This window comes from Macrobrachium rosenbergii, chromosome 46 (genome assembly GCF_040412425.1).
Source record: "Macrobrachium rosenbergii isolate ZJJX-2024 chromosome 46, ASM4041242v1, whole genome shotgun sequence".
NCBI classification, from domain to species: Eukaryota; Metazoa; Arthropoda; class Malacostraca; order Decapoda; family Palaemonidae; genus Macrobrachium; species Macrobrachium rosenbergii.
The window spans coordinates 10,808,278-10,824,854 of NC_089786.1; the positions used below are offsets into that span (position 1 = coordinate 10,808,278).

The 16,577-nt window shown below is 35.9% G+C and overlaps 1 protein-coding gene across 1 annotated transcript; it reads right to left on the minus strand.

The window, feature by feature from the left end:
• Nucleotides 1–604: 604 nt before the first annotated feature.
• On the minus strand, nucleotides 605–15,096 carry Dpck (Dephospho-CoA kinase). The gene is made up of 6 exons (XM_067089492.1): nucleotides 14,657–15,096; nucleotides 10,767–10,838; nucleotides 10,273–10,404; nucleotides 6,410–6,497; nucleotides 5,949–6,101; nucleotides 605–1,124 (listed from the first exon to the last, which is right to left on the minus strand). Exons 1-6 carry the CDS (start codon nucleotides 14,766–14,768, stop codon nucleotides 989–991), a joined length of 693 nt encoding a protein of 230 aa, XP_066945593.1. The 5' UTR covers nucleotides 14,769–15,096; the 3' UTR covers nucleotides 605–988.
• Nucleotides 15,097–16,577: the final 1,481 nt, after the last annotated feature.

The following is a 16,577-nucleotide window of genomic DNA, read 5'->3' on the forward strand; positions in this document are numbered from 1 at the left end:
AGATAAGACACTCTGTACATGGGATTTCTTGTACACTTTACAGTAAGTTACAGCTCTTCAGAGGACTGACCCAAATGACTGACAGGATCTCAGCTATTTCAGGGGCTCTGGAATCAAATCAACAAAACACTCAAGCTCACAATGAAAAATTGAATACTTTCTTTTTGGAATTCTCTAAATGGACAATTATTCCCGTTTCCAAGACCCAAAATGTATGGCAACCTATAGAGAGTGAGGGACTTTGTCTTCAGATATGAAACATGCTCAGGATTTTCTAAATACTGACAACAAAATCTGAATCTTTAAAATTGAGAGTATACTGTACAGTAGTTTGACCCTATTGTGATTGAAGTCAGTAATCTTCCAGCTAGCTTTCATTTCATTAATTCACTACCATCAGTAAATAAAAACACACTACAGTATTACTGTAATTAATATCAACTGGTGCACACAAATTTGCTTTTTGTGCTCATAGAAAGAACATTTATATAAAGAAATTGTAATATTGATCAAATAATTTAACTATCTTGGTAATAAAAACTTGGATTGAGCTAAGTATGTACAGTACATTAGGTAATGATTCTACATTACAATAAAAACAGAGTTAATGATTTAAAGGTTTTATTAATCCGAAATAGATATTTTCGAATAGCCTTCATAGAATACTTTACATGATATGTACACAAGACACTTCACCTGTACAGAGTAAAAAAATGTAATAAAAATTTAAAACTCTTATGAATTAAGAAACTTTCATCATCCACAATGAATAATAGCTTTATATTTCTAAAAGATTTCTAAAACACTACTATTCTCAACTAAAAGACTATCACTCTAAAAATATACTGTAGCTAAAATGTTGAACAAGGAAGTACAGCACACGTTTTCTCAGTGACGTGACCTACTAAATGTGCAATTTCAATTACGTAACTTGTCTCCTGCTGAAATATTTCAGTAATCTCTTCAAAAAATATATCTCTTATACAAATCATCTTATACACAACCAATACACCAACACCAGAATCCCAGCTAAAAGTGCTATAAAAAAGCCTCCGTACAGGACACGATTATAAATGTGATGTTTGGATGAACGCAGTAACTTGATGATTCCCTCCACTTGTTTCCTGGTCAAAATAAAAATACTGAATGTCAGTCAAAACTACATTTTACACAAAAACATGACAAAATGTTAGCCCAAGCTACATTTTACATTACAGAAAAAGTTATATAGTACATAGTTTGTGAAATCATGCAAACAAATAAATAGTAATTTTTGATCATCATGACTTTTTTTTACTTGCAACCTAAAGGTAAGTCTCTTAATCTGAAACCTAACAATTAAAAACAATACATAACATCTCTCAACACATCAACCTCTTCAACAGTCAATTCCAGTCATTTTCAGACCAATTAAACTGACCTGGTTAACAAATTGTATAGTGGAGGGTTACAAATCCCCATTTATCACATTGTCTACTTTTCTTCGTTTGTGTTTCTTTGAGCAAATAAACTGGTAAATCTGTGAGACTGCAGGAGCTCTATATATATTTTTGATCCCCTCACGCACGTATGTTAAAGGGGAGTCAAATTTATCACTCAGTCAGCAGCCTTTTATTGCAGTATTACAGTAGCACCTCAATGTAACAAGAGGCTTTGGGAGGCTGTCTTCCAGATATTATAGCCTGCAATATAAACATTTGCTAGATCTCTTACAGCTAACCGCAATTCCACATAGTTCCAAGGCTAAACTAACCTGCATTTGACGCTCAACATTCAGTTTAAGAGACACGTTTAAAAATGTATTATATCTCCATGGTAACATAAAATGAAATGATCATTATAATGAAGTCCATAAGTTGAGGTGTTGCTTATCATAACAATGTAATTTAACAAACTACTAAATCAAATTCCAACACTTTCCTCAGCTCAAGGAATTGTTCTCAGATGTAAAAACTAGTCCTTAAACTTTGGGAAAGATCAGGTCACTGGAACTGACAAACACATAAGAGTGCTTACGAAATTTACAGAACAGTGGAATGGAATATGAAATTTAGGTCAAAGGCTATACACTAGGACCTATGAGATCATTCAGCACCAAAAGGGAAATTGAGTACTGTCATAAGGTTTTAACAGGAGGAAAACCTCACATTTGCACTATGAAACAATTGTTAGGAAAATGGGGAAAGTAAGATGGAGGAAAGATAATATAAAAGGAGGTAGTACAAGGAATGAAAGAGGTTGAAGCCAAGGGGATGCTGCAAAGAACCTTATGTGTAATGCCTTAAGTGCACTGCTTGAGGTGCACTGAGAGCACTAATCCGCCAAAAGGTACAGAATAGTGAAGACACTGTGAAGGACCTTAGTACTTCTCACAATGGGCAACGCAAAACATGCCATAGGCACTAACAGCCTTTTCAGGAGCTGTTAAGACCCCCAAAAACAAGTTTAATTATATTTACTCCTTTGCAATACTGTTTCCCTGTCAGGGAAAATTAAAGCATGGAAAATTCCATTAATCAAAGACAGACTTGAATATTTTGGCATTAGCACCTGTGTTAATGTTTTCTTGAAATCCCTTGTTAAACACAGACACTACCCTGCTTACGAACATTAAAGTTATGAACATTCAGAGATATGAACTAACGTGATCGTAAATTTAAAATTGTGTTCAGAGCACTCCCCTTTCCCACCCTGTCAGGCAGTAACGTAATTTTAAAGTAAATTCTCATTGTTTTGCCTTTTCGCACTGATGGCTTTAATTTTTCTATTGTTTGCAATTTTGTAAAACTAAGTTAAGTTAGGTATTTTGCTGTTGGTTTTATGTTAATTTATATTTTGGTTAAATGTAGGGTTAATTTGCTTTGGCTGAAAACGCTTAAGTTTTTGTGGCGCCATCTATTGAGTGCAGTTTTAAGTGCGGCCTTCCTCAGTGTTTTTGCTTCCTTGCCAAATTTGTAACTCTGTTTATTTTTCTTTGTTGTGACTGGGAGTGTTGTAAGGAGAGGTGACTTGTGGCTCTCCTAAAGTATTCTCGAGAGTCTAGTTCAAGGCCATTGAAGACTCTGGAGCTGCTGATCTGTCTGCTGTAGTGGATTATATGTACATATCTTCCTATTGTGAAGATTTCTCGCTTGTGCTTGGAGAACAACAATCTGCTGTTATTGAGCTGCTTCTTAATGTGAAAGGCAGTTATGTATATGGAGCTACATGTGGAGTACGACGTGCAACTGTGATTAAAGTGACCTACTGGCTTAATCTGGACGTTGGCAATTGTGTGTACATCTGGGCTCGAGAGCCTTTTTCGTCTTTTATGGATGTATCCACTGTATCAGCACCAGAGTGGCCTTGTTGGAGCAAGTAGGGTGTCTTCTCTCAGGTAAGAGGAACATCCTCTGTATATTTGGCGTGAGCTGTAGACTCAAGTGTTAGTATCCACCAACTGTTTTGAAGGGCAGTTCTTCTGATGAGAGTGACGTTCTGTGGCAGTTTTTGTTGAGCGGTATATAGACTCATCTGTATTAGTACTGGTCTGTGTCAACGTACCAAAACATTGGATCTTCAGCTACACCTTAAACAGGTGTAATTACAGTATAGTCTTCAAGTGTGTGTTTATATTTATTTATTATGAAAATTGTTCAAGGTATATTACAGACTGAGTGTCATGAGTGTATAAATTAATATTAAGGTTTAGATTTTTATATCTTAGGTAGGATTATTATTTCTTTTGTATGTCCTTCCACTTCTTTCCTTTCTATTTAGTAATAGGCTAGCGTGGTGGGTAATTTTTGGGTCCTTATTAAGATTAAGATTTGGTTTCTTCACTATGAGTAGGGTTTAGCTTTAGTTATAGGTGACTCTTGGAGTTATTTGATGGTATTTTGTAATTTATCAATTTATTACTTTTTGTGAGCCATCAGTGTTTGTGCATTTACTGTGCAATAAATATTGTGAAATTTTTGCCTATGTGTCTTTCTGGTTTTTCCTCGCACCTACTGATTTGTGTTTTTGTCACTGGATTTGAGATTAAAATAAAAGAACCCGTTATGGCTTCCTCCTAGAGGGAGTTCTGTAACACACCCATAAGTTTTCAGCACAATTTATTTAGGTTTTATGTATCATTTGTATTAATAAACTACTGTACTCTATACAATACAGTACTGTATATACAGTGTATAGTACTGTATTGTGACTTGGAATGAAAAAGCGTACAGTGCAGTGGACCCCGGCCTATTATCGGTTCCAGATTAGCGGCTTCACCTATTTGTTGATTTGTCTGTGGAACATATACTGTATATACATTATTTGTGGAAAAGTCGCCTATTTGTGGTATTTTTCATAAATATTCACTAATTACTATAATTTCATATCATTTTCGTGACTAAATGCATTTTTTGTGATAAAACTATTAAAACACTCTGGTATAAGCATTTTTAGAGGAGATTTTTGGTGTATGAACTATCAAAATAGGCAGTTATAAGCATTTTTTGAGAGGTTTTTTGGTGTATGAACTATCAAAATAGGCAGTTATAAGCATTTTTTGAGGGGTGTCAAGTATTCGTGGATTTTAGCTATTCATGGGGGTTGTGGTATGAATCCCCTGACAATAACAGGGGTAGTCTGTACTGTACTGTACTGTATAGACTTAATGTCATACTGTACTGAAATAGGCGTGAAGGCCAACTTACAAACAATTCAAGATACAAATGGCTGTTCAGAACGTAACTCGTTCGTATGTAGGGTAGTATCTCTATTTCATTATACATAAATGGGCTTAACACAGAGAAACATACAAGAAATATGACTACGATTGATAAACTAGAAACCCCTCTGATGAAGGAAAGACAAGTCTGATTACATTTTACATACACAACAAACAAACCCCGTTGCAACCCTGATCCTGAATCACAGAATGGAAATGGCAGAGCATCTATGCCAGCTAGTATTTCATAGATAAAGCCTGTTTAGGAAACCTTGTCATAGGTTTCTAAATATTTTACTCTATGAATACAAACTCATTTTACATATCTCAAAAAGTTCACTGTAAGAAACGATGAAACTCCTCATCTGCAAAAAAATAGCTAAATAGATTAAGTGTGACCCAACCAATGATCACAGTTAAAAGTCCTTCCCAAGCTAGCTTCAAGATCTAGAACCTTTCTCTGTATTAAGCATATAAAATCCATCCTTCAGACAGCATTAGCTAAGGATGTGAAACTTGGGTCATTGCATAACCTTGAAAAATCTTTTTCTTTATTATGTCTAAAAATCATGCTGTGACTGCTGCAGAGACAGTATACGGTCATCTTAAGTTCACCAAGTCAGCCCATTATTGATTAGCAGTCTCATTGCAATGAACAGAGACAAGCTGGCATTCCCATGCTGGTAAGTATAAAATGTCAGGAATGTGGAAAAAAGCAGGTTCACCCCTTCAATAAACACATAACAGGAAAAATAAAGTAATAGAGAGATGACTATGTTAATTTACAATAATTACTATTCAGTCTAAAGACAAGAATGTAGCTTAAAGAATATAAAGCATAAAATCCTTCAGCAGGTGGACAACAGCTAATATTCAGAGACCACTAACTGCATCCTTAATACACTGAGACGTACTGTACTACATTGGTGCAAAAATTATTTACAGTCTGCTTGTTAAAAGAACAAATTTAAAGAAATATGGAAGAGTCTTGTTATCAAAGTTGGAGCAAATAGGCAAAAGTAAAATTTCTACGATTCTAACTGGCAGCAAAGGTATAGGATGATTTACTGCATAATCAAATGAATGCAAAGCATAAATCATACAAAGACATAAATTACAATTAATGCTCATTGTTAGATGTGCTGTAAATGCATAAAAATACTTCTACATAAATTAACGGACTAGGGGAAAATATGAACCAAAACTAAACCTTTAATATTATAAAACCCTATTGTGAAAAAAAAGGTACCTTGTCTCTGCTATTGATCCAGAATTCTCAATGATGATGTCTGCTAACAGGCATTTTCTCTCCAGAGGCATCTGGGCTTCAATGCGAGCAATGGCCTCCTTCTCTGTGTACTGGTTTCTTTCTAAAAGCCGCTCTAACTGCATTTCATCATCACTGAAAAGTATAATGCATTGTCTTCACTACACCAAACTGTAACTGTATTTTTTTCATCAAAGGGAAGGTTGGAGGTCCTTTATTATTCCAAAACACAGATACTGAATACTCCCAAAGTTATACTATGTTAGTGTATTTCATAACTGTGAACTATTGAGAAGCATGAAAATATTCACACAGGTAATAAAATCCTATTAACACAGTGCTGAGGTTAATCAGTTATAAAAAAAATAGTAACAATGACATTAAGCATTAATTACAGTAGTGTCCTGTATTTAAAAGGCATAATGCAAAATGTAGCAACTTACCATGAGACAACTATTGTCTTATACAAATAATTAGAAACCTTATTGCTCTCATACAAAAGTGGAAGATCTAGAACGACAAACTGCTCTCCTGAAAATAAAATACAAAAATCAAGTCACTTCAAGAAGCCAAATCAAATTCCTTAGAAGTTAAGAAGCCCAATCACTAATGAAAATCTACAACTACAATGCATACTTAAACCTAGCATGTATCTATTTTCAGAGAGGTAATTAAATTTTGTTTCAGATGATTAAAATCTGTCAACTTTTGGTTTGTAACCATACAAGGAGGCACTATGAAAGAAATGCAAAAGAATTGTTGCCATTAATGAGCCCTTTTGCAAGCTTTTAGGTCCATCACTGTCCTTGCTTTTACATTTACACTCACTCCTCCCCCTTATTTTGTTTACATGAAAATTATAACCTGCTATGAACAAGTGAGGTGGGGATGAGCTCAACTATGACCTAAGCCACTACAAAGTCCTACAACCTGGTTCCCAGATGTCTACTTTGCCTCAACTTGTGTATCTGCACACTTGACATTTCTAAAGTAAATTGTTTACAAATTGTGTTTCTCTGTTCTTCTCCTACTATGCTTTCATATGTCTATTATTACTTACTTTGTAGTATATTATTTACTCAATATTTTCATTTATTTTTCACTTAAAGATAAATATACTACTGTATACACTTAATCAGACACTGCATTGACATTTATGAGATATATCTGAAATCGATACTATAATTAAAATCACATGTCAATATCATAAATTAGCTTAACAAGAACATGGAGCTACACTTCTAGACTCTCTTACCACCTGTCCAAAGAGGTGAGAACTAGAGCAAAGGAATGCTAAAGAAGCTGGACAGGTAATTAAAAAGATACCATAGACAACTAGTGAAAAATAAAAGGCAGTGAAAAATAGAGCTGAGGCTAAAGAGGCACTGCAGAGAACCTTCAGTACCATCTGCAGCAAGACACAAAACTTAGTGTAAGTGACACCCTGATACAGGGGCATATAAATATATCAAATATAGCTTTGTATACTATTTCATGCCAAAACATGAGTTTTTTTGAGAAAGGAAATGACTTCTTGCTCCAGATCTTGGATCTAGAGTTCATTTTGCTCAACAAATACCACAGATCTAAAATGTAACCAGCAAAGCACCTCCCCACATATATGGCTAGCAGTTATCTAAAAATCTACTCTACTTCATTAAACCTTGGCTCACTAAAGTTTGTATTCGTTTAAAATTACCTGTAGTTGGTGTGAACTCAGAATACAATTTCAAACCACTACCCAACAGCTAAACTGAAACTATTTGACTGCTGTATTGAGTACATAGGCTCAGAACTCAGAATGCAATTTCAAACCACTACCCAACAGCTAAACCGAAACTATTTTGACTGCTGTATTGAGTACATAGGCTTATGGATGGAATGGAAAGTTTGCTTAAAAGATGGCTGATCTCTGTCCAAAAGTGCTTTTGAGACTCAAACCCCTACTTATATTGGAATGGAATAGAATATAATATTTAGGCCAAAGGACAAGCACTGAGACCTATGAGGTAATTCAGCACTGAAAGGGAAACTGAGAGTAAAAAGGTTTTAAAGGTGTAACAGAAAGAAAACCTCGCAGTTCCACTATGAATAGATTGTTAGGAAAGGGAGGGAGAAAGTAAGATGGAAGAAAGAGAATATGAACAGAGGTACAGTACAAGAAATGAAAGGGGTTGGTGCCTGGGGTCAATGGGACGCTGCAAAAACCTTAATTAATGCCTACAGTGCACTGCATGAGGTGCACTGATGGCACAAACCCCTTACAGGGGAAACCCCCACTTATGACACTATAAAACAATTTTTAAGAAAAATAAAAAAAGGGCAGCCATCCCATAGTACAATTTTTCTGCTCCAGTTCTGGAACTGAAGAAGCAACACAATAATGTAAAGAAAAAAAGTGCACTATTTGGAAGTAAAAAAATTCATGTACTGCACCTTGGTGCATATACAGTAACATTTTGAGCCTTTACAAGTAGGGGGATAGTAATCAAAAGGCAGCCAACTGAAGAATGTCCTCTAATCGAAAATACCACCTTGTACTTTACCTGTAAATGCACAAGTCATAAAACTATCAAAGGTGACATACTCAACTATCAAATGGAAGAGGCCTTGTCAATGTTAACAATTTGGGTACACCTCCAAAATGGGAATCATTGGAAATAATTCAAGCTAAGTCCAGTTGACAATGACACACATAAAATCCTCAATGAACACCGCCCCCAATTATTTAACTGCCCTTAATACAACAGTAGTGTGATGGAGCTGTTAACTGATGCAAAGATGGTATCTGCAAGAGTCAGCCATCTAATGCAGTAAAACTATGGCCTACAGCCTTGAAGGAATTCTTTGAACTGTAAAGCCTTCTCTTACTTGATAACTATTTTAGCTACTAGAAAGCTAGAACTGTCAATCATCACTGTTATTATGTTGAAATGAGAACAATGAACATTAAAGGCCACAGGTGCAGAAAAAGCCCACTCTCCCATCAACCTCCCACTAACTGCAAAATATCCACTAGGTACCAGTCAGCCCATGAGGGAGTCAAATAGACCACCTGACACAAGAGAGGTATTGGTACCCTCCTTGATCTCTCCGGTATGCTACAGTGGTACTTTTGCCAATTTAGTTACCGTACTGCTCTTAAGAAGTCTGAAATACATAGACTTCTATTTACAGCAGGGTGAAGTAGGCATTTACCTTATTCATACTCCAGCATTCTAATCTTTGAAGATGAGGTTAGCTCCTATACTCTGACCAACTCATCTATAAACAAAAGTACTGGAGGTGTACTTTCTTACATCCTTATCCCTCCACTGTTGCCATAAGCCCCTAGACAACACCTCCTTTGAGGATATGGTGTTTCCCAAAATAAAAAGTGCCAAGCAACTGCTACCAAAGAAATGCTTTGCAACCCACGCCACAAGGATGCCATCCAAAAGCTATCCAATCAACTTATCCTTTCCTGCCCTTCTCTGAACATGTAAATGCACCATTGAAATTATGTAATCTGCAGCTCAAGGCGACCTACTTCATGACAGTAAGAATGACAAAGTTCTCAAAAGGTGACAAAGTCAAATTCCCAACAAAAATAGGGTTAACACCTCAGATTTCAGCTGATATCTTTCTGAAATGGTACCTTCACCAACAAATGGTTCAGGTATTGTCCAAAACTTTCTGCTCCTGTCTGGGCACAAATTTCAAATCTTCTACCATGAAATGTACAGTAATCTGATCTACTCTAATAAATGTTTTTTTTAAATACGGTAACACCTCAACTTAACAGATGCTTGGAAGATCAGGCTTTCAGATAATAAAAACATCAACTACAAAAACCTTCTTCAGGGAAGAAACTGAAAGACTTACTGTTGAATACATTTCCTGTGGATAGCAAATTTCACAGCAAAATTTGATAAGGATGAAGACTATCCATCAGAAATACTTAAGATATAATAATAAAAATTTTATAACTCTTCACAAAAACTTAGCAACCCATGACTAGGAATCACTGTTATAAATTAGGATTTTCCATGAATCAGATGATATATAGTAAATATATTCCATCTTGTAGTAAATCCTGCAACTGATCCTACATATTCATTTTGGTTAGAGGCCTTGAGAGTAGTTCCACATTCACACACATCCATATGCATCACCACGTGAGCCTCAGCAAATAGCACCACTAAGTATGCAACTACTGTACATTACTTAGGTAGCATATGCACATACAACTAAGTGTTGTGAGTTTTGACAGAGTAAAATATGATAAAAACCCTCCCTTAAAATATAAAAAACTAAGTATACTTACCTCTTAGTAAATGCTTAAGAACTTGGCCCCTTATTTCAGAATAAATATCTGGGTGAGTAATTTTATTCAATGCACGCCGTTTCTGAGCATCAGAAAAGACAATAGCGCCCAACTTTGTCCTGTCAATTTCACCTGGAAATGTAAAAGCATTATCATAATAAATTTCTCCAATTAATCCTATGCACATCCTACATGAAAATGCATAATGAAAAGAAATAAGAAAGTGGATCTATGCAATACGACACTTAAAGTCAAGCTAGAGCTAGAAAAAAAGGTATAGAATATGAGAGGGAAAAAACATTCAACAAAGAATATGGCCATTTCTACATCCTCCATACAAACACAAGACAAACACAACCAGTTTTGCATTATGACAATATGGGAAAACTAACCAAGAACCAGTGTGTGCTACAACTTACACCTGAAAATGTGCCATATTAGGAAACACTGGTAAACATTTCTTGGTAAAGTCTCCCCTAATTTTCATAACATACCTGAATCAAGAAAGACTTCATCTCCAAACACTTCACGTATCTTCTTCCATGCCCTTTTCCCTGGCTCCACAACTGGAAAAGAAAAAGTTTTCCCTCTTGAAGATATTACATATTATTCTATACAATGTTACTTTTCAGCTGTAAATAACCATTATATTAATCAAATCAACAAAAAACTCATAACATTTTAAGTGCCTTTAAATGTCTAAAGAACTACACAGCACTCTTTGGAGTACAGTAAGACACTTCATGATAGCTATAAGTTTACATAAGAGCTAATCATAACGTTGTTTGTATCTTTAATCTTTAATGACCACTGCCCTCAGAATATTTTCTTAATGATACTGCACTGCATTCAAGTCACATCACATAATGGGGTACCAGTACAAAAAGGCCACAGCATGTCTTTTGCTTTTCATATGATCGCTTTGGTCTTTCTAAACCTAACTCCTCAGTTTTTTCAGGTTTACCTTAATCTAAATTTCATCTCTCTCTACAGAACAAATCCTATTTAGGCAAGCCCTGGGAGCCTAAAAACGTGACAGGGCAGTCTTGTGAAACTACATATTATTACAGTAATAATAACCAGCTAACCCACATCACCTATTCGCAATACCTTGAGGTCATGAAAACTAAACATGGTCTTACACCAAGCCTTGATACTGCTAATATACCTTGGCTTCTTCAATGGATAAACACCAATTCAAACCCTGCTTCATCTTTCTTTTTCCGTGACGCTTGGGCTAGATAACCTAAGGGCCCTGAGAATCTTTACTGCTAGCTCTCATTGAAGAAAAATAACTGGCAAATGCAGGTTATCAATAATCTAAGATAGAGGGCTTAACTTAAAAGGGAAATTACCTTCCCATTCTTTGTACATGATACTGGAATAAGTTTTTAGTTTTTCATTTTTAGCCTGAATTTGTTTGACAAGACCTTCAAATCATTTCCTCACTAGGGTAACGCTTGCCCAAAGGATTTCTTGTTAGTACTGGGAAGAGCTGAAAATAACAAAATTTAAAGTAACAGACCAACAGGCATTAAAGCAACAGCTAGGCCCTGACAGGATGCTTCAAAGAACCTTCAATTGCAGTTGAATGCCACTTGGAAACATGCTAAAAATAGATACTAGTAACGTGTACAGAGATTCCAGAGTGATTAGGTTCTTTCATAAACCTAAATGAAATATGAATGGAACTGATTTCATATTCACTTACCCTGTTCCTTGACAACATCCCAGTTCATATGATTGACAGTCATGAGGTTTTCAATAATACAGTGATAGGAACTAAACATATATGAAAACCTTCAATAGGAAAGCTGATTTGCAGAGACATTCTAATTATTAACATCAACTATATTACAATGCATCTACACTTCCATATTCATTGGTATTATTAATAAACAATATCTATGAGCCACAGGAGTGGAATATAGAGTTTAGACCAAAGGCTGAGCACTGGGACCTATGAGGTCACTCAGCGCTGGAAAGGAAATTGAGAGTGGGTAGGTTTGAAAGGTGTAGTGGGAGGAAAACCTCACAGTTTCACTGAAATAATTGTTAGGAGAGGGTGGATAGCAAGATGGAAGAAAGATAATATGAATGGAGGTACAGTAAAACGAATGAAAGGGGGTTCCATCTAGGGGCTGAAGGGACGCTGCAAAGAACTTTTAGTAATGCCTACAGTGCACCCCCCTATGTGGTCTATGAGCCATAGCCTCTAAGATATTAGTATTTATGGTGGTGTTAAAATTTACATTTTGTCAGTACAGACCTAATGTATTAGATAAAAATGATTCTAAAGAATTAGGATCAAAAGACTATAAAGTTTTTTTGGTGAGTGATACCAAAATATGAACTTACGTACAAATCTGTTAAAACTTTTAATCAGAGATTTGAAGAGACATTTCTTTTGAATGTAGAATAAAAGTCAACAAAAAAACTGTTTCCCACAAAACAAGAAACCGATACAGTATAACATTAACAAACAGCTTATAAACTACTTGGGGCACCTTCCTTGGCAAGAGCAATTTCTAATCATTAGGCTAGGCTAGCCTAAACTTGCTTTTTGGAAACCTTTGCTAAGCAAGTAACCCAGCCTGAGCTACCTTGGGACCACTACTGTGTATCCAGGAAATACAAAAATGCTATGATATGTTAATTCCTCACCAACACTGATTTCAATATCAGAACAGCTTGAATAATCATCATTTAGGCATTTTTTCATTGTGAATATAGGGGGCAAGTGAACGATAAACTGTGCATTAGATAAAATTACGAAGTTTGCATCATTTTGCATTCTCACTTTTTTTAAGGCATTCTGCTCCATAGGCTCTTGGACATTATTAGACTCTTGTAGGACCTAAGCACTTATACCAGCTTTTCCGTTATCCTATTTGTTATGTAATAACTACCTATCATTTTCATAAATTCTTATGCTAAAGACCAACACCAAACAAATTCAGTTTAACAGATGTGTATGATTTCCTCATGGTGAAGTTACTAACTTAATCATGCATTTTACATGCAAAACCAAGACTAAATCACCTATTTATCCAGCCAAAAAAATCTTACGCCCTTCCAATGACAAATGTCTTTCTTAAATTGCTTGATTTACTGGGATATAGACAAAAAGTGATTCCCCACCATAAGGTAACAAATATGCTGCGTGCAATGTTACATTGAGATTAATTTCTGTATTTTATTGTCATGATTTATGAGACTCAAGGTCAGGTTACGACGAATATTTGTCTAGTTGGGGGCTGAGCTCACTAACCCAGGTAAGGACCCAGTGCCCTAAGTTAGGTTAGTTTAGCGACATCTTTGTTTTTATACCGTTATGCGTTTTCCTCTTGGTATCATTTACATACATGAAACACGTATTTCTCCCACTGCTAATCTTGAAGTCTACTGCCCAAGGTTAGGTTAGTTGGTAAATCTAAATAACAGCTCTGCATGGACTACTACCTTGGAAATTGATTTTTCTTATGTTTTTAGTGTTGCTGATGAAGGAGGTGGTAGTGTTTATTGTCAGTCAATTATTATTAACCTCACATGCTGTCTACCCAACATGGTTGGGAACTCCTTGGGAACACGGGGTTCTGGGTGGGGGAAAATGTTGGGTGAAAGATCAGACTGCCATGTTGTTGTTATGGAATAGTTTGACACCTGCACAAGTCATTAGGGAGCCATAGGTTTAAGAAAGGACTTGCTAAGGAAAACCTATAATAAAAGGAACTATACTAACCTAACGCACCCTAACCTAGTAGACTGTGTTACTTAAGCTGGGGGCTCCTCTATAACACTGCACGTGCATAATAGCTTCCCAGGATGGCCAGCATGCAATTTCTGAGGTTAAGTACAGGTTAATTACAGTCAACCGACAAAAAATAACAGTAAATTCCTGAAAAGCAACCAAAATGCTATAGGAAACATCAATTTCCAAATACCCCATGTACAGCTATTGATTAGTTCTATCGGTTAGTTTAGCAACATCTTTGTCTTTTATACCATTACGTGTTTTGTGTTTGATATCAACTACAGACATGAAACGTATTTCTCCCACTGCTAATCTTGAAGTTTATGCATTCTCGACCCTTCCAATGAACGCATTTTTGGTTCACCCCTAAAAAAAAAACAATTTACAGAGGAAGGGGAAGAAACACAAAAACGTGTGGTTTGCAGTAGCCTAATAAAAATATGTAGGAACAGACTAGCCTATATAGTATGTAGGTCAGAACAATAGTACATATGGTTCCTACTCTATTCGGAAAGAAATTAAAGTAGGCCACCGTAAGATCACCAGAAATACATCCTACAAGCCTATTAGAACAACACAAGCCAGGACGACGGCTAAAATAAGCACCCTAGCAGCAGGGGAACCACATACTTTGCCTGGCAATTAGGTCAGCATCTACAACGGGAACGCCCATGTCTTTCATCATCGAGCTCACAGTGCTCTTCCCGGTGGCAATCCCTCCCGTAAGACCCACGAGGAACATGGTGGCGATGAATTAATGAATAACGGATGCACTACTGACGACCCCTGGCGAGACTTTGTTCTCCCGAGTCTCCTCCTTCAGTTATTCATGGTGGAAGTAGGATGATGGTGATGGTTTCGTAGGGCGTTTATCACTATTACTTCACAAACTGCCGGGGCGGGCCTGGGCCTATGTGGCAATAATTCAGTCGGTCATCACAGCATACGATTCGGGAATGTGATTTTCTGGTAAAATGTCCACATTTACGCCAATTAAAAGTTACATGCCAACAGGCGAACCAGATTCCGTTAACGTCAGTCGTCAAATTGATATTTTTTTTTACGATTTCATTTTGCTTGGTTGGTAGAAATTGATAATGGATATGTAACAGCTCCTCCTATTCTTTGATTTAGATTTTAGAGTATTTTTTTTCTATTGTCCGAAATTTTATGACATTTATCCTCTCCCAGGTTTTAAATTCTTAATGAAAAATATTTCTTGTCAATTTATTTTCCTATTCAAGTTCTTTAATTGTTTAGCCTTCCACAAAGAAAAAAATGAAATTTCTTAATCTCAACAGCTCAGTTTGGCTAAAAGCAAACAGTTTACTTACACTCATAACAGCAATGGACATCGCCTACTATTAAGTACTTTCCTCTGTTTTCTTTTTATTTCCAGTGTACAAGTTAACCACTCTTATTATTTATTCCATTCCACTACTTATCTCTTAAATTCCTTGAATTTGCCAACTGCCTGTGAGCTTCAGTATTCATAACCCTTGCATTTACTCAGTTTCATTTCCTCGTCTTGTCATATCTTCCAAACAAAATATTTTAGCAATTCATTTCCCAAAACTACACACTTCATAAATTGTACGCTCTCATTTACAGTTTTCTTTCTTTAAAACATATTATTTGTATAATTATTATCATTGTTCCTGGGAGTAAAAGGCAGTGGCTACCGATGACTCAGCAGGTAGACCTATCCCTGGCTCAGAGGGAAAGTGATTTCGTATGCTAGTGAAAACCTATCAATGATTTAAGCAGGAATTTACTTGAGACTAATAAAGTGGAAATTAGCTGGCAATATCACTGAGCTACTACAGTGCTGTTCCAATATTATTTGAAAATAAGTTTTGACCTTGTATGCTTTGTTAGTTCGTCTTTATTTCATTACCTACCGTAAGTTATAACTAACTTTTTTTATTTTTCATAACCTGGATAACTATGTGTTCCATCTCGTAGTTTTTGGTAATACTTGAACTCAGCTTTGACATTTTCCCTTCAATTATGCTTTGAAATGTCCATTTCTTTATTAAGCATAATGCATAGTATTTGGGTCGATTGCACAATGGAGGAACCAAGTGGTTTGCAACTGGTAGTCATACCCTAGCTAGGGAAGGATCATTATGTTATTTTAGGGTATAGGTTAAGTTACGGTAGGTGAAATTAGCTCAAGTTACGATAGGTCAAATCGATACTCAGTTGTACACTTGTTCTTCCAAGGTGTCATTTAATCTGTTTAATTCTCATATCTTTCTTCTTATGTATGAATTTTATCATTTACATGAGTCTTTAAGAAACTATCGTAAATTTTAACTGTTCGCAGGAACTGGGTCTCTTCCTCAGTTATTATTATTATTATTATTATTATTATTATTATTATTATTATTATTATTATTATTATTATTATTATTTATTAGCGACGGGCATGCGCTATGCTGCACGGGGCAGGAGGACAGTTGAAGGACTCCCTGTTTAAACCCGACTGGCAGGCGTGAACTGGGTCTTGAGTCTTAAGGACTTCTCTTCGGGTGTTTCATTGACCTCA

Bases quoted from the DNA above. Each gene is read 5' to 3' on its own strand.
- Dpck (XM_067089492.1), bottom strand. From the start codon at position 14,768: ATGTTCCTCGTGGGTCTTACGGGAGGGATTGCCACCGGGAAGAGCACT. The intron at 10,405-10,766 runs GTATGTTATGAA...TTACATTTCCAG, and splicing joins TGAAGTCTTTCTTGATTCAG to GTGAAATTGACAGGACAAAG. The intron at 1,125-5,948 runs GTACCTTTTTTT...TATTTTGACCAG, and splicing joins GGATCAATAGCAGAGACAAG to GAAACAAGTGGAGGGAATCA.